The sequence below is a fragment of the Crinia signifera genome, chromosome 9, assembly GCF_055691185.1.
Source record: "Crinia signifera chromosome 9, ASM5569118v1, whole genome shotgun sequence".
Lineage (NCBI taxonomy): Eukaryota > Metazoa > Chordata > Amphibia > Anura > Myobatrachidae > Crinia > Crinia signifera.
Window position 1 is genome coordinate 149,870,953 of NC_139225.1, and position 20,514 is coordinate 149,891,466.

A 20,514-nucleotide genomic window follows, 5' to 3' on the forward strand; every position below is an offset into this window, starting at 1 on the left:
GTGTTTGAAATTTTCTTGAAAATTTGAGAATTTGCTATTCATATTTGAAGCCTCCTAGTGTCCAAAAAAATGAAAAGGAGGTTGAAATAATGATTGCAACATAAAGTAGACATATGGTCTTTGTTAGTTATTAACTATTTTGAGTGGTATGTTTATTTGTCTCACAAGCAGAAAATGTGACATTTTGCAAATTGCAAAATTTTCCATTTTTTCACGACATTTTGGTATTTTTCACAAAAAAACACAGACTGTATCGACCCAAATTTACCACTAATTTGAAGTACAATGTGTCACGAGAAAACAATCTCAAAATCACTGGGATAAGTAAAAGCAAAAAAAAGTTATCCCCACTTAAGTGAAACATGTCAGATTTGAAAAAAATGGCTCTGTCAGGAACGCAAAAACTGGCTCTGTCAGGAAGGGGTTAATACATACATTACACACACACTGATACTTACCTATCTTGATCCCGTAGGTAGGTCCCAGAGTCTTGATCCGGTGCCTTGTCCTGGTTCCGGATCATGTCGTCATTCTTCATCATAATGATCTGTAGTACCTCCTTATAACCACTCCTACTGACTGTATTCTCCCTAATGATCTGTAGTATCTCCCTATAACCACTCGTACTGACTGTACTCTCCCAAATAATCTATAGCACCTCCCTATAACCACTCATACTGACTGTATTCTCTCTAATGATCTATAGCACCTCCCTATAACCACTCATACTTACTGTATTCTCCCTAATGATCTGTAGTATCTCCCTATTACCACTCATACTGACTGTATTCTCCCTAATGATCTATAGTATCTCCCTATAACCACTCCTACTGACTGTATTCTCCCTAATGATCTATAGCACCTCCCTATAACCCCTATACTGACTGTATTATCCCTAATGATCTATAGTATCTCCCTATAACCACTGCTACTGACTGTATTCTCCCTAATGATCTATAGTACCTCCTTATAACCACTCCTACTGACTGTATTCTCCCTAATGATCTGTAGTATCTCCCTATTACCACTCATACTGACTGTATTCTCCCTAATGATCTATAGTACCTCCCTATAACCACTCCTACTGACTGTATTCTCCCTAATGATCTGTAGTACCTCCCTATTACCACTCATACTGACTGTATTCTCCCTAATGATCTATAGTATCTCCAATAACCACTACTACTGACTGTATTCTCCCTAATGATCTATAGTACCTCCCTATAACCACTCATACTGACTGTATTCTCCCTAATGATCTGTAATACCTCCCTATAACCACTCATACTGACTGTATTCTCCCTAATGATCTATAGCACCTCCCTATAACCACTCATACTGACTGTATTCTCCCTATTGATCTATAGTATCTCCCTATAACCACTCATACTGACTGTATTCTCCCTAATGATCTATAGTACCTCCCTATAACCACTCCTACTGACTGTATTCTCCCTAATGATCTATAGTACAGCACCTCCCTATAACCACTCTACTGACTGTATTCTCCCTAATGATCTATAGTACCTCCCTATAACCACTCCTGCTGACTGTATTCTCCCTAATGATCTGTAGTACCTCCTTATAACCACTGTTACTGACTGTATTCTCCCTAATGATCTATAGTATCTCCCTATAACCACTGCTACTGACTGTACTCTCCCAAATCAACTATAGTATCTCCCTATTACCACTCGTACTGACTGTGTTCTCCCTAATGATCTGTAGTACCTCCTTATAACCACTGTTACTGACTGTATTCTCCCTAATGATCTATAGCACCTCCCTATAACCACTCCTACTGACTGTATTCTCCCTAATGATCTGTAGTACCTCCTTATAATCACTGTTACTGACTGTATTCTCCCTAATGATCTATAGCACCTCCCTATAACCACTCCTACTGACTGTATTCTCCCTAATGATCTATAGCACCTCCCTATAACCCCTATACTGACTGTGTTATCCCTAATGATCTATAGTATCTCCCTATAACCACTGCTACTGACTGTATTCTCCCTAATGATCTATAGTACCTCCTTATAACCACTCCTACTGACTGTATTCTCCCTAATGATCTGTAGTATCTCCCTATTACCACTCATACTGACTGTATTCTCCCTAATGATCTATAGTACCTCCCTATAACCACTCCTACTGACTGTATTCTCCCTAATGATCTGTAGTACCTCCCTATTACCACTCATACTGGCTGTATTCTCCCTAATGATCTATAGGGGGACATTTACCAAAATGGATTCGTAGAAAAAAGGTGTATTCGTAGGGAGAAATACACCTTTTTTTTACGAATTTGTATTTTCGGGATTTACAATCCCAAAAATACAACAATTCGTAGTCCTAAAGATGGAACATTCGTATTTGTATTTACAAATACGAATGCCCTACACCATCGATAGGATACGACAGAAATCACCATTCAAAAGAATGGTGGTTTCTGATTTACTAAGCAGCCGTACTGACAATACGGCTGCTTAGTGGTGTGAAACACCCACGCAAATACGACAGGAAAATAGAACACCATTTTCCTGTTCTATTTGCGTTTTAGCCTGCACGGATCAGTCAGATCCGTGCAGGCTTCAGTGTAAAAAAATAGAAAAATAAATAAATAAAAAAAAAAACGGCGTGGGGTCCCCCCCACAGCCATAACCAGCACCAGGCTGAAGGAGCCGGGGCCGGTAATTAAAAATCAGGGAGCCCGACAAATAGGGGTTCCCCGATTTTTAACAACCAGCCCCAGGCTCCAGGTCCGGGGCTGGTTCCCAAAATACGGGGGACAAAATGACTAGGGGTCCCCCGTATTTTAAGAACCAGCCCCAGGCACAACCAGCCGGCAGGGTAATGTCACAGCCGGGGGACACTTATAATATAAGGTCCCGCGGCCAAAACATTCTCCCTACCGACCAGTCAGCCTGGCCAGGGGCCCTGGGGGAGTGGGGACCCCCCCAATGAAGGGGTCCCCCCCCTCCAGGACTTACCTGACCAGGCTGAAGCCTGGTGCTGTCCTCGATGCCCCTGGGCGGTGGGCATCGAGCTGATAAATGTTGTAAAAAAAAGATGAACCTATTGTTTTTTACTGTGGCACTACAAGTGCCAGCAAGCCTCCCCAGCAAGCTGGGACTTGGAGAACCACAAGTCCCAGCCTGCTGGGCATTAAAGGGCCCGCTGGCACTTGTAGTTCTACAGTTAAAAAAATAGTGCACAAAACACACTGACACACTTTTAAAATAAAACTTTATTACACACAAAGCCCACACATACTAATACTTACCTATCTTCTTCCCATAGGTCGCCCTGGTCCTGTGTCGGCGTCTTCTGGTCCTGTGTCGTCTTCTTCCTCCATGTCGACCGTCGCTGTCACCGTCCGGATCCGACGAAATCCATTTGGGAAGCTGTGGAAGGAAACCATACTCACCTGTCCCAGCGCGACGTAGTCCAGGTAAGGGTCTTTGCAAAAAAACAAAACGCACACCCGAATCCAGCCGGACAAGCAGGGAGCCGCACGGTGTTTACATCGTGCGGCTCCGCCTCCCGAATGCCGCTATTGGCCGCCTTGCGGCCTAGCGGCTCCTGATTGGCCGCTAGGCCGCAAGGCGGCCAATAGCGGCATTCGGGAGGCGGAGCCGCACGATGTAAACACCGTGTGGCTCCCTGCTTGTCCGGCTGGATTCGGGTGTTCGTTTTGTTTTTTTGCAAAGACCCTTACCTGGACTACGTCGCGCTGGGACAGGTGAGTATGGTTTCCTTCCACAGCTTCCCAAATGGATTTCGTCGGATCCGGACGGCGACAGCGACGGTCGACATGGAGGAAGAAGACGACACAGGACCAGAAGACGCCGACACAGGACCAGGGCGACCTATGGGAAGAAGATAGGTAAGTATTAGTATGTGTGGGCTTTGTGTGTAATAAAGTTTTATTTTAAAAGTGTGTCAGTGTGTTTTGTGCACTATTTTTTTAACTGTAGAACTACAAGTGCCAGCGGGCCCTTTAATGCCCAGCAGGCTGGGACTTGTGGTTCTCCAAGTCCCAGCTTGCTGGGGAGGCTTGCTGGCACTTGTAGTGCCACAGTAAAAAACAATAGGTTCATCTTTTTTTTACAACATTTATCAGCTCGATGCCCACCGCCCAGGGGCATCGAGGACAGCACCAGGCTTCAGCCTGGTCAGGTAAGTCCTGGAGGGGGGGGACCCCTTCATTGGGGGGGTCCCCACTCCCCCAGGGCCCCTGGCCAGGCTGACTGGTCGGTAGGGAGAATGTTTTGGCCGCGGGACCTTATATTATAAGTGTTCCCCGGCTGTGACATTACCCTGCCGGCTGGTTGTGCCTGGGGCTGGTTCTTAAAATACGGGGGACCCCTACTCATTTTGTCCCCCGTATTTTGGGAACCAGCCCCGGACCTGGAGCCTGGGGCTGGTTGTTAAAAATCGGGGAACCCCTATTTGTCGGGCTCCCTGATTTTTAATTACCGGCTCCGGCTCTGTCAGCCTGGTGCTGGTTATGGCTGTGGGGGGGACCCCACGCCGTTTTTTTTTTTTATTTATTTATTTTTTCTATTTTTTTTTACACCTTGCAGCCTGCACGGATCTGACTGATCCGTGCAGACTGCTAGAAATAATTCGTATTAGCGGCCGTATATACGGCCGCTAATACGAATCATTACACCATCGGAGGGTTACAAAGCAGTCGTATATGACTGCTTTGTAACTGATCCTCCGGAACACGACTTTGCATACGACTTAAACAGTCGTATGCAGTCGTAGGGAAACTACCAATACGAAAAACTAGGTTTTTCATATTGGTAAATTTCCCCCATAGTATCTCCAATAACCACTACTACTGACTGTATTCTCCCTAATGATCTATAGTACCTCCCTATAACCACTCATACTGACTGTATTCTCCCTAATGATCTGTAATACCTCCCTATAACCACTCATACTGACTGTATTCTCCCTAATGATCTATAGCACCTCCCTATAACCACTCATACTGACTGTATTCTCCCTATTGATCTATAGTATCTCCCTATAACCACTCATACTGACTGTATTCTCCCTAATGATCCGTAGTACCTCCTTATAACCACTGTTACTGACTGTATTCTCCCTAATGATCTATAGTACCTCCCTATAACCACTCCTACTGACTGTATTCTCCCTAATGATCTGTAGTACCTCCTTATAACCACTGCTACTGACTGTATTCTCCCTAATGATCTATAGTACCTCCCTATAACCACTCATACTGACTGTATTCTCCCTAATGATCTATAGTATCTCCCTATAACTACTGCTACTGACTGTATTCTCCCTAATGATCTATAGTATCTCCAATAACCACTCCTACTGACTGTATTCTCCCTAATGATCTATAGCACCTCCCTATAACCACTCCTACTGACTGTATTCTCCCTAATGATCTATAGCAGGCCTGGGCAATTGCGGCCCTCCAGATGTTGAGGGACTACACATCCCAGCATGCCTTGCATCAGTTTCAGCATGGCCACATAGCAAAACTAATGCAAAGCATCCTGGGATGTGTAGTTCCTCAACATCTGGAGGGCCGCAATTGCCCAGCCCTGATCTATAGTATCTCCCTATAACCACTCCTACTGACTGTACTCTCCCTAATGATCTATACTACCTCCCTATAACCACTCCTACTGACTGTACTCTCCCTAATGATCTAGAGTATCTCCAATAACCACTCCTACTGACTGTACTCTCCCTAATGATCTATAGCACCTCCCTATTACCACTCCTACTGACTGTGTTCTCCCTAATGATCTATAGTACCTCCCTATAACCACTCCTACTGACTGTATTCTCCCTAATGATCTATAGTACCTCCCTATAACCACTCCTACTGACTGTATTCTCCCTAATGATCTATAGTACAGCACCTCCCTATAACCACTCTACTGACTGTATTCTCCCTAATGATCTATAGTATCTCCCTATAACCACTCCTGCTGACTGTATTCTCCCTAATGATCTGTAGTACCTCCTTATAACCACTGTTACTGACTGTATTCTCCCTAATGATCTATAGTATCTCCCTATAACCACTGCTACTGACTGTACTCTCCCAAATCAACTATAGTATCTCCCTATTACCACTCGTACTGACTGTGTTCTCCCTAATGATCTGTAGTACCTCCTTATAACCACTGTTACTGACTGTATTCTCCCTAATGATCTATAGCACCTCCCTATAACCACTCCTACTGACTGTATTCTCCCTAATGATCTGTAGTACCTCCTTATAATCACTGTTACTGACTGTATTCTCCCTAATGATCTATAGCACCTCCCTATAACCACTCCTACTGACTGTATTCTCCCTAATGATCTATAGCACCTCCCTATAACCCCTATACTGACTGTATTATCCCTAATGATCTATAGTATCTCCCTATAACCACTGCTACTGACTGTATTCTCCCTAATGATCTATAGTACCTCCTTATAACCACTCCTACTGACTGTATTCTCCCTAATGATCTGTAGTATCTCCCTTTTACCACTCATACTGACTGTATTCTCCCTAATGATCTATAGTACCTCCCTATAACCACTCCTACTGACTGTATTCTCCCTAATGATCTGTAGTACCTCCCTATTACCACTCATACTGGCTGTATTCTCCCTAATGATCTATAGTATCTCCAATAACCACTACTACTGACTGTATTCTCCCTAATGATCTATAGTACCTCCCTATAACCACTCATACTGACTGTATTCTCCCTAATGATCTGTAATACCTCCCTATAACCACTCATACTGACTGTATTCTCCCTAATGATCTATAGCACCTCCCTATAACCACTCATACTGACTGTATTCTCCCTATTGATCTATAGTATCTCCCTATAACCACTCATACTGACTGTATTCTCCCTAATGATCTGTAGTACCTCCTTATAACCACTGTTACTGACTGTATTCTCCCTAATGATCTATAGTACCTCCCTATAACCACTCCTACTGACTGTATTCTCCCTAATGATCTGTAGTACCTCCTTATAACCACTGCTACTGACTGTATTCTCCCTAATGATCTATAGTACCTCCCTATAACCACTCATACTGACTGTATTCTCCCTAATGATCTATAGTATCTCCCTATAACTACTGCTACTGACTGTATTCTCCCTAATGATCTATAGTATCTCCAATAACCACTCCTACTGACTGTATTCTCCCTAATGATCTATAGCACCTCCCTATAACCACTCCTACTGACTGTATTCTCCCTAATGATCTATAGCAGGGCTGGGCAATTGCGGCCCTCCAGATGTTGAGGGACTACACATCCCAGCATGCCTTGCATCAGTTTCAGCATGGCCACATAGCAAAACTAATGCAAAGCATCCTGGGATGTGTAGTTCCTCAACATCTGGAGGGCCGCAATTGCCCAGCCCTGATCTATAGTATCTCCCTATAACCACTCCTACTGACTGTACTCTCCCTAATGATCTATACTACCTCCCTATAACCACTCCTACTGACTGTACTCTCCCTAATGATCTAGAGTATCTCCAATAACCACTCCTACTGACTGTACTCTCCCTAATGATCTATAGCACCTCCCTATTACCACTCCTACTGACTGTGTTCTCCCTAATGATCTATAGTACCTCCCTATAACCACTCCTACTGACTGTATTCTCCCTAATGATCTGTAGTACCTCCCTATAACCACTCCTACTGACTGTATTCTTCCTAATGATCTATAGTATCTCCAATAACCACTCCTACTGACTGTACTCTCCTAAATAATCTATAGCATCTCCCTATTACCACTCCTACTGACTGTGTTCTCCCTAATGATCTATAGTATCTCCCTATAACCACTCCTACTGACTGTATTCTCCCTAATGATCTGTAGTACCTCCCTATAACCACTCCTACTGACTGTATTCTCCCTAATGATCTGTAGTACCTCCCTATAACCACTCCTACTGACTGTATTCTCCCAAATAATCTATAGTGTCTCCCTATAACCACTCATACTGACTGTACTCTCCCTAATGATCTATAGTACCTCCCTATAACCACTCCTACTGACTGTATTCTCCCTAATGATCTATAGTACCTCCCTATAACCACTCCTACTGACTGTATTCTCCCTAATGATCTATAGTATCTCCCTATTACCACTCATACTGACTGTATTCTCCCTAATGATCTATAGTATCTCCCTATAACCACTCCTACTGACTGTATTCTCCCTAATGATCTATAGTACCTCCCTATAACCACTCCTGCTGACTGTATTCTCCCTAATGATCTGTAGTACCTCCCTATAACTACTCCTGCTGACTGTATTCTCCCAAATAATCTATAGTGTCTCCCTATAACCACTCATACTGACTGTACTCTCCCTAATGATCTATAGTACCTCCCTATAACCACTCCTGCTGACTGTATTCTCCCAAATAATCTATAGTGTCTCCCTATAACCACTCATACTGACTGTACTCTCCCTAATGATCTATAGTACCTCCCTATAACCACTCCTACTGACTGTATTCTCCCTAATGATCTATAGTACCTCCCTATAACCACTCCTACTGACTGTATTCTCCCTAATGATCTATAGTACAGCACCTCCCTATAACCACTCTACTGACTGTATTCTCCCTAATGATCTATAGTATCTCCCTATAACCACTGCTACTGACTGTATTCTCCCTAATGATCTATAGTACCTCCCTATAACCACTCCTGCTGACTGTATTCTCCCTAATGATCTGTAGTACCTCCTTATAACCACTGTTACTGACTGTATTCTCCCTAATGATCTATAGTACCTCCCTATAACCACTCCTACTGACTGTATTCTCCCTAATGATCTATAGTATCTCCCTATAACTACTGCTACTGACTGTATTCTCCCTAATGATCTATAGTATCTCCAATAACCACTACTACTGACTGTATTCTCCCTAATGATCTATAGTATCTCCCTATAACCACTCATACTGACTGTATTCTCCCTAATGATCTGTAGCACCACCCTATAACCACCTTTACTGACTATTCTCCCTAATGATCTATAGCCTTCCCTTAAAAAACTTGTGCTGATTCTCTTCTCCTTAATAGTATATAACACCTCCCTTAAACCACTCCTGCTGACTGTATTCTCCCCTAATGATCTGTAGCACCTTCATATAACCACTCCTACTGTCTGTATTCTCCCTAATGATATATAGCACCTCCCTATAACCATTCCTACGGACTCTCTTCTCTTTAGTGAGCTATAGCAGCTCCCTATAACATTTCCAAGTGTCTCTTTTCACCTGAATGTTATGTAGCACATCCTATAAATACTGATTGTATTCTCCCTAATGATCTTTAGCATTTCCCTGTAACCACCCCTGTTGACTCTCCTATAGCTCCTCCCTATAAACACTCCCACAGACCCTCTTTACCCTAATTATCTATAGCTCCTCCTTATAACTACTACTGCAGACTCTCATCTCCCTAATTATCTGTAGCTCCTTCCTATAACCACTCCTGCAGAGTCTCATCTCCCTAATTATCTGTAGCTCCTTCCTATAACCACTCCTGCAGAGTCTCATCTCCCTAATTATCTATAGCTTCTCCCTATAACCACTTCTGCAGACTCTCATCTCCCTAATTATCTATAGCTCCTCCTCATTACCACTCCTGCAGACTTTGTTCTCCCTAATGATCGATAGCACCTCCCTATAGCCACTCCCATTGATTTCTCCCTAATGCTCTATAGCACCTCCCTCTAACCACTGCTACTGACTCTTTCCTCCACCTGTGATGCAAAGCTCCTCCCTATAACCACTCATGTTGACTATCCTATAGCTCCTCCCTATAAACACTCCTGCAGACCCTCTTTACCCTAATTATTTATAGCTCCTCCCCATAACCACTCCTGCGGACTTTGTTCTCCCTAGAGATCTATAGCTCCTCCCTATAACCACTCCTACTGACTGTCATCTCCCTAACGCTCTATAGCACCTCCCTATAACCACTTCTGCAGACTCTCATCGCCCTAATTATCTATAGCACCTCCCTATAAACACTCCGGTTGACTCTCTTCTCCCTAATTGTCTATAGCTCCTCCCCATAGCCACTCCTGCAGACTCTCATCTCCCTAATTATCTGTAACTCCTCCCTATAACCACTCCTGTAGACTCTCATCTCCCTAATTATATATAGCTCTTCCCTATAACCACTCCTGCAGACTCTCATCTCCCTCATTTTATATAGCACCTCCCTATAACCACTCCTGCAGACTCTCATCTCCCTAATTATATATAGCTCCTCCCCATAGCCACTCCTGCAGACTCTCATCTCCCTAATGATCTAAAGCACCTCCCTCTAACCACTCCTATTGTCTTCTCCCTAATGATCTATAGCACCTCCCTATAACCACTTCTGCAGACTCTCATCGCCCTAATTATCTATAGCACCTCCCTATAAACACTCCGGTTGACTCTCTTCTCCCTAATTGTCTATAGCTCCTCCCCATTGCCACTCCTGCAGACTCTCATCTCCCTAATTATCTGTAACTCCTCCCTATAACCACTCCTGCAGACTCTCATCTCCCTCATTTTATATAGCACCTCCCTATAACCACTCCTGCAGACTCTCATCTCCCTAATTATCTGTAACTCCTCCCTATAACCACTCCTGCAGACTCTCATCTCCCTCATTTTATATAGCACCTCCCTATAGCCACTCCTGCAGACTCTCATCTCCCTCATTATATATAGCACCTCTCTCTATAACCACTCCTGCAGACTCTCATCTCCCTAATTATATATAGCTCCTCCCCATAGCCACTCCTGCAGACTCTCATCTCCCTAATGATCTAAAGCTCCTCCCTCTAACCACTCCTATTGTCTTCTCCCTAATGATCTATAGCACCTCTAGAACACCATGCCCCAGCTGGGGGATCAGAAATAACATGTATACAGTAGTTAGGTATCCTAGAGGACCAGAATGGCTGCCTTGGGTATCTGCAGTATAGAACTTCTATCCTCATATAGCAATGTAAACCTCTCTATATGTGTTACTCCTCCTCTTTGTAAATCAGTGTGATATCAGTTTTCCTTCCTCCTCTCCCTGCCTGCACTCCTCCGTCTGTCCTTACGTAGCGCCGCTCTGCTGTTCTGTATCTGTAGTATATACATATACTCATTACTGTATTGCTTCTAACTATATATTCTTACCCTTCAAACCCCCCCTCCCTCCGCAATAGTCACTACTTTTCTGTACCTTGCATTTATTTTGTCCTTTCCCATTGGATTTATATAACATCTCCCCGTATTATCATTTGCCCATCAGTTATGTCCTTTAGGGCCTGGTGTAAGGGATGTGAAGTTCGGGGTCAGGCATGTACAGGGATGTTGAGGTAATAGGTGGTATAAGGCTCCCCCCACCCCCCCTCCTCAGGCATGAGCTGAATAAGGCAGCTGATGGACAGAGGTATGTGGGAGGACTGCAAGCTGCTCTTCCAGATCCTGTCCTGTCATTGTTCCTGCAAGGAACTAGGAGCATTAGCGGGATAGAGTGGGAGAGAGACAGAGACTGGGAGGGGAAGATATAGGGAGCACAGATGGAGGGATGGGTTAAAAAGAGGTAAAGGCAGAGAAAAGGATGAACATGGTAAGATGGGCGAGAGGAAGGAGTATAATAGATCTCCTGAATGAATGAATGAATAGAAGACGGTGTGAAGCGGAGATTAGCGAGGGAGAGAAAGAAGAACAGGGGAGTTAGAAAAGGGGGATTAGAGTAAGGGCTGGATGGGTACGGGGGGAGTAGGGGGGTGGCGGGGGGTTCTGCAGTGGGAACTAATAGAGTGGGTGAGGGAGGGAGATGGGAAAGCAGTATGGGTCTATATTCACAGTTGCTGCTTTTACTTGTACAGGATAATTATTGTAATTAACCCGTCAGCCGAAAGTTCCGATCTGCTCCGCCAATTAGAGGCAGAGCAGAAAGCCAGCGGCATTAACCCTTCCTGCGCCATTCTTACATGAATCGCAGGGCACGCAGGGACAGTAAGTGAGAAAGGCAGTCATTGAGGAGGTGGTAGCGGCAGGGAGTGTAAGGGGCAAAGCAGCAGAAGAGCATGGGCATGATAGAACAAGGGTAACATCGTTTATGGAGGTTGGCGCTTTCTGGGCATGAGTATGAGGGCAGGCCTCAGGTGGGAGATGAGAGAAGAGGGGCAAAGCATGCCCCACCCGGTAATTATACAGAACTCTGCTCCTGGGACCCTACGTCATGTGATGTACAGGATGCAATGGGCTATGTGATCATATGTGAGAAGCACCAAGATGGCATAACAAGTCCCCGTTGGCATACGTAGGCTGGTGTCTGGTGAATTGTACCACATTCAGAAATAAGGTGAATTGACTAAAATGGGAGTTCTCTTTAAGACTGGATGTTGCCTATAGCAACCAATCAGATTCTACTTCTTATTTATTTAGCATGTTCTAGAGCAGTGGTCCCCCCCCCCCCCCCCCAACAGTGCACGCTTTCTAGGTCTCCACACAGAATCACAGGTGAAGTAATTAGCTCCACCGGTGATCTTTTAAAATGTGTCAGACTCAGTGTATAATGAGTGCACCTGTGCACCTGCCAGGTGACCTGGGAACTGCGCACTGTTTGCGGGTCCTGAGGACCGAGGTTGGGAACCACTGCTATAGAAGAATATATAGAATCTGATCCCATCTTCACTAGAGCTCCCGTCTTAGTAAATTCCCCCCTCGGTCTGTAGATGACCTGGGGTTTGGGTGATATCTACATAATAATTTATCACCAGAGCCAGTGATTTATGGTCATTCAATTTATCATGGAATTAGCCACTTCTCTGACGAATGGGGCATGATCTGTGGTTCTCTCGGGTAATGCTAGCAGTTTATGTTTTAAGGATTTCACTCTTTAAGCGCATGTCGGAGGTGCAGGGCTGCCATCAGAAATTGTGGTGCCTGAGACTGATATAATTGACGGGGCCACCTCAGAGGTTAAATAGACTGTGATGTCTCTCTATTCCCCAACAGTGGTGGATAGGGCAAAGGAGATAATAAAGTGCAAGTAAACCTGCCAATTGAGAAAAGTGTTCAATCACTTCCCTGCAGTTTTCTTCAGCCTTTTTCCCCACGTTTCTGTATCCCCAACCCTTCTTCTGTATCTTCTGTATGTCCAGACAGCCCTCCTTCTTTGTCACCAGTCAGCCCTCCTTCTTTGTCACCAGCCAGCCCTCCTTCTGTCTCTTCAGCCAACCCCATTTCTGTGTCTCCAGCCAACCTCACTTCTCTGTGTCTAGCCAGCCCCATCTATGTGTCCCACCAACCCCCCAATCTGTGTGTCCAGCCAGCCCCCCATCTGTGCGTCCAGCCAGCCCCATCTATGTGTCCCACCAGCCTCCAATCTGTGTGCCCAGCCCCCCCATCTCTGTATCCAATTGGCCTGTCGTCTGTTTGTCCAACCAGGGCCCCTTCTTTGTATAAAGCCAGGCCCTCTGCCGTGTTTCTAGCCAGATCCTCTTCTGTGTCTGCAGCCAGTCCCCCTTCTGTCTCTCCAGCCAGCACAGCTTATGTGTGTCTAGCCAGCTCCCCTTCTGCCTCTCTAGCCGGCCCGCATGCTGTCTCTCCAGATAGTTCCCCTCCTGTGTCTTCAGGAAGCCCCTCTTCTGTGTCTTCAGGAAGCCCCTCTTCTGTGTCTTCAGGAAGCCCCTCTTCTGTGTCTTCAGGAAGCTCCTCTTCTGTGTCTTCAGCAAGCCCCTCTTCTGTGTCTTCAGCAAGCCCCTCTGCTGTGTCTTCAGCAAGCCCCTCTTCTGTGTCTTCAGGAAGCCCCTCTTCTGTGTCTTCAGCAAGCCCCTCTGCTGTGTCTTCAGCAAGCTCCCCTTCTGTGTCTTCAGCAAGCTCCCCTTCTGTGTCTTCAGCAAGCTTTCAGCAAGCCCCTCTGCTGTGTCTTCAGCAAGCCCATCTTCTGTGTCTTCAGCCAGCCCCTCTTCTGTGTCTTCAGCAAGCCCCTCTTCTGTGTCTTCAGCCAGCTCACCACTTCTATGTCTCAAGTCAGCCCCCCTTCTGAGTCTTAGGTCAACCACCTTCCTCTATAGCCTCTCCAGCCAGTCCTCCTTCTGTATCTCCAGCAAGCCCTTCTTTATTGTCACCAGCCAGCTCCCCCATTGTGTCTCTAGCCTGCCTCTTCTGCCCACATACACCTGTCCTTGCTGCTGCTGTCCTCCTCGCTTTGTCAATGACTCCTCTGTACGACAATAGTGAGATATGGCGTGTGTGATGCCATTATGTCACTAGCACCTGACCCACACCAGATAAATAAGATAGGTCCATCATCACTGGGTAGGATCCAGGTGTGCCCCCCTTCTCTTTCCAGACTTGATGGCAGCCCCTGCAGATAGGTACTGGCCAAGTTTAGAGCATAAATCCCGTGTGTCTGAATAAGAAAATCTTCCAACATGGTCTTTCAGCGGCTACTTCCAGGCAAGCTTGGGCATTGGGTAGTGATAGTTCTGTTTACCTTACACGTTTCTGCTTTCTGCCACTTGCACGTAAATCAGGTGACCTGTGGAGTCACTTTAGCTCTATTTTCTCATTGGGGTCCTGGTGACATTTGCTGGACATTCACCCGTCCCTGCATGGCTCTCTTGCTGTGTGACCTCATCACTGAATGACAGAGACACTACCTTGTGTCTGTGCTGCTAGTTAAGGGAAAGACTAGGAAAGGTGTGGGTGTGGTGGTGGTGGTGGTGGGGGGGTTTGGAGCCGTTTCTGAGGCCAGCAATGTATATACTGTGCACTGTGTCACCTGTAACCAATCGGAACCTTCTTTGTTCCCTTTAGGTTAACCCATTGTTAATACGTGAGAGGAGAAGTGATCCAACCAGGACCAAATTCCTGAGACGCACGGTCAGCGTCCCCGTGGAGGGGAAGCATCCTGACGAACACGGTACTTTGTATTATTTTTACTTAGTAATATGCCAGCAATGTGAGATGCTTGGGCACCATTCAATACTGGTACTGATATGCAGGCTGCCAAGGGGGCAGAGAGATGAAATGATTGCATGGAATTAGTCAACAATTGTTCTTGGAATGACGTAAGGACACTGCAAAATAATGAGCCGACGGCACATGGTGACTGAGTAGGCAACGTAGGGGTTCCTTAATACTGAATAGTTGCATGGGGCCATAATGATCTCATAACACAAGGGAACATAATGATACACTAACACACAGACATAGGACCATAATGTTACCCTAACGCAAGGTGACATGGGACCGTAATGAAACACGTGTACAAGGTGACATGGGACCGTAATAATCCCATAACACAAGGTGACATGGGACCATAATGATCCCATAACAGAAGATTACATAATCCCTCAGCATTGGTGACATGGGATCACATCAACATGATGATCCCTCAGCACTGGTGACATGGGATCCCACCAACACAATGATCCCTCAGCACTGGTGACGTGATCACACCAACATAATGATCCCTCAGAACTAGTGACATGGGATCCCACCAACCTAATGATCCCTCAGCTGGTGACATGGGATCCCACCAACATAATGATCCCTCAGCACATGTGACATGGGATCCCACCAACATAATGATCCCTTAGTACTGGTGACATGGGATCCCACCAACATAATGATCCCTCAGCACTAGTGACATGGGATCACACCAACATAATGATCCCTCAGCACTCCTAACATGGGATCACACCAACATAATGATCCCTCAGCTGGTGACATGGGATCCCACCAACATAATGACCCCCCAACACAGGTGACATGGGATCCCACCAACATAAAGATCCCTCAGCACAGGTGACATGGGATTCCACCAACATAATGATCTCTCAGCACATGTGACATGGGATCCCACCAACATAATGATCCCTCAGTACTGGTGACATGGGATCCCACCAACATAATGATCCCTCAGCACTAGTGACATGGGATCACACCAACATAATGATCCCTCAGCACTCCTAACATGGGATCACACCAACATAACGATCCCTCAGCACTGGTGACATGGGATCCCACCAACAGAATGATCCCTCAGCTGGTGACATGGGATCCCACCAACATAATGATCCCCCAACACAGGTGACATGGGATTCCACAAACATAATGATCCCTCAGCACAGGTGACATGGGATCCCACCAACATAATGATCCCTCAGCACTGGTGACATGTGATCCCACGAACATAATGATCCCTCAGCACTAGTGACATGGGATCACACCAACATAATGATCCCTCAACACTCCTAACATGGGATCACACCAACATAATGATCCCTCAGCACTGGTGACATGGGATCCCGACAACATAATGATCCCTCAGCTGGTGACATGGGATCCCACCAACATAATGATCCCTCAGCACAGGTGACATGTGATCACATCAACATAATGATCCCTCAGCACTGGTGACATGGGATCCCACCAACATAATGATCCCTCAGCACTGGTGACGTGAGGACAGACTAACATAATGATCCCTCAGCACTGGTGACCTGGGATTCCACCAACATAATGATCCCTCAGCACTGGTGACGTGATCACACCAACATAATGATCCCTCAGCACTGGTGACATGAGGACACACCAACATAATGATCCCTCAGCACTGGTGACATGGGATCACACCAACCTAATAATCCCTCAGCACTGGTGACGTGAGGACAGACTAACATAAATTATCCGGTACCCCAAGGTAACATGTGATCACACCAACATGATTCTTTAGCATTGGTGACATGAGGACACACCAACATAATGATCCCTCAGTACTAGTGACATGTGATCCCACCAACATAATGATCTCTGAGCACTGGTGACATGGGATCACACCAACATAATGATGCCTCAGCACTGGTGACATGAGGACACACCAATATAATGATCCCTCATCATTGGTGACATGGGACTATCAACATAGTAACACAGTAATTAAGGCTGAAAAAAGACGTTAGTCCATCAAGTTATCTAAAGTGTAACTACTGACTTGAATGGGTCATATCTATAGGATTCCCTAAGTGGCCAAAAATGTATCCAGTTTTTATTTAAATTCATTAATAGTAGTTGCTGTAACCACCCCACCGGCAATGAGTTCCAGAATGTTACTGCTCTAATGGTGAAGAATCCTTTAAGAATTTATTTTCCCCGAGCCTCAGTAGTGTACATGCCCGTGTGTCCTATGTATAGGACTGTTAGTGAACAAATCATCTTCCATTTCCATATGATTCCCAATCCTGTATTTGAACATACTAATCATATCACCTCTCAACCTCCGTTTATCCAGTGAAAACATATTCAGCCTGGTTACCCTATCCTTTTATTATAGTGATTCAAGACCTTTTACTAGCTTAGTCGCCCTTTTCTGTACCTGTTTCAATTCGTTTATGTCCTTCCTAAGGTGCGGTGCCCAGAACTGAACACAGTACTCCAAGTGTGGTCTCACCATATTGGTCCCTCAGCACTGTTGACATGGGATCACACCAAGCTAATGATTCCCTAAGCACTGGTGACATGGGATCACACCAACATTATGATCCCCAGCACTGGTGACATGAGGACACACCAACATAATGATCCCTCAGCACTAGTGACATGGGATTACACCAACATAATGATCCGTCAGCACTAGTGACATGGGATTTCACCAACATAATGATCCGTCAGCACTAGTGACATGGGATTACACCAACATAATGATCCGTCAGCACTAGGGACATGGGATTACACCAACATAATGATCCGTCAGCACTGGTGATGTGAGGACAAACTAACATAAATTATCCCGTACCACAAGGTAACGTGATCACACCAACATGATTCTTTAGCATTGGTGATATGGGAACACACCAACATAATGATCCCTCAGTACTAGTGACATGGGATCACACCATCCTAATGATCCCTCAGCGCTGGTGACATGGGATCACACCAACATAATGATCCCTCAGCACTGGTGACATGGGATCACACCAACCTAATGATCCCTTAGCACTGGTGACATATGATCACACCAACCTAATGATCCCTCAGCACTGGTGACATATGATCACACCAACCTAATGATCCCTCAGCACTGGTGACATATGATCACACCAACCTAATGATCCCCCAGCACTGGTTACATGCAGACATGCTTACGTAATGATCTCACAGCACTAGTGACACGTGGAGAAGCTAATGTAATGATCTCACAGCACTGATGACATGCAGACATGCTTACATAAGGATCTCACAGCACTGGTGACATGCGGCCATGTTAATGTAATGATCTCACAGGAATGGTGACATACTTCAATGCTAATGTAAGGATCTCACAGCACTGGTGAAATTTGGACATGCTAATGTAAGGACCTTACAGTACTGGTGACATGTGGACACGCTAATGTAATGATCTCACAGCACTGGTGACACATGGACATGCTAATGTAATGATCTCACAGCACTTGTGACATGTGGACACGCTAATGTAATGATCTCACAGCACTGGTGACACATGGACATGCTAATGTAATGATCTCACAGCACTTGTGACATGTGGACACGCTAATGTAATGATCTCACAGCACTGGTGACACATGGACATGCTAATGTAATGATCTCACAGCACTTGTGACATGTGGACATGCTAATGTAAGGCTCTCATAGCACTGGTGACATGTAGACAGGCTAATGTAAGCATCTCACAGCACTGGTGACATGCAGACATGCTAATGTAATGATCTCACAGCACTGGTGACACATGGACATGTTAATGTAATGATCTCACAGCACTGGTGACACATGGACATGCTAATGTAATGATCTCACAGCACTGGTGACATGTGGACATGCTAATGTAAGGCTCTCATAGCACTGGTGACATGTGGACATGCTAATGTAATGATCTCACAGCACTGGTGACATATGGACAAGCTAATGTAATGATCTCGCAGCACTGGTGACATATGGACAAGCTAATGTAAGGATCTCACAGCACTGGTGACATGTGGACATGCTAATGTAATGATCTCACAGCACTGGTGACATGTGGACATGCTAATGTAATGATCTTGCAGCACTGGTGACACATGGACTCACTAATGTAATGACCTCACAGCACTGATGACATGTGGTCACGCTATTGTAATGATCTCACAGCACTGGTGACATGTGGACAAGCTAATGTAATGATCTCACAGCATTGGTGACATGTGGACACACTAATGTAATGCTCTCACAACACTGGAGACACGTGGATAAGTGAACGTAATGATCTCATAGCATTAGTGACATATGGACACTAATGTAATGATCTCACAGAACTGGAGACACGTGGATAAGTGAACGTAATGATCTCATAGCATTGGTGACATGTGGACATGCTAATGTAATGATCTCACAGAACTGGTGACACATGGACAAGCTAATGTAATGATCTCACAGCACTGGTGACACGTGGACAAGCTAATGTAATGATCTCACAGCACTGGTGACATGTGGACACGCTAATGTAATGATCTCACAGCACTGGAGACATGTGGACACGCTAATGTAATGATCTCACAGCACTGGTGACATATGGACACGACAATGTAATGATCTCACAGCACTAGTGACACATGGACATGCTAATGTAATGATCTCACAGCACGGTGACATGTGAACATACTAATGTAATGATCTCACAGAACTGGTGACACATGGACAAGCTAATGTAATGATCTCACAGAACTGGTGACACGTGGACAAGCTAATGTAATGATCTCACAGCACTGGTGACATGTGGACAAGCTAATGTAATGATCTCACAGCACTGGTGACATGTGGACACGCTAATGTAATGATCTCACAGCACTGGAGACATGTGGACACGCTAATGTAATGATCTCACAGCACTGGTGACATATGGACACGACAATGTAATGATCTCACAGCACTAGTGACACATGGACATGCTAATGTAATGATCTCACAGCACTGGTGACATGTGAACATACTAATGTAATGATCTCACAGAACTGGTGACACATGGACAAGCTAATGTAATGATCTCACAGCACTGGTGATATGTGAACATACTAATGTAATGATCTCACAGCACTGGTGACGTGAACATGCTAATGTAATGATCTCACAGCACTGTTGACATGCGGGCATGCTTAGATAATGATCTCACAGCACTGGTGACATGTGGACACACTAAGGTATGAGTCCACAGCACTGATGATAGGCGGACACAGTAACGTATGATTCCACAGCATTGAAGACATGGGGTCATGCCAAAATAATGATCTCACAGCACTGGTGACTGAGACATGGAAGCACAGTGATTACCAGAATGGTTTCTGCCTTCTAGTCATGTCATCACTAAAGGGGTTTCTTTGTAATCCTTTAACACTGTTTGCCTAATATACTAACAGGGGAACATAGAGATACAGGGATGAATAACTGATATAACAGGGGA

General features: G+C 45.1%; 1 protein-coding gene across 1 annotated transcript in view; it reads left to right on the forward strand.

Annotated features, from left to right (window-relative positions):
- SYNGAP1 (synaptic Ras GTPase activating protein 1) overlaps positions 1-20,514 on the forward strand; it is a 245,855-nt gene that overhangs the window by 69,901 nt on the left and 155,440 nt on the right. Inside the window, 1 exon segment of the mRNA XM_083160249.1 lies at positions 14,877-14,982. Within this exon segment, the coding sequence (XP_083016375.1) occupies positions 14,877-14,982 (106 nt within the window).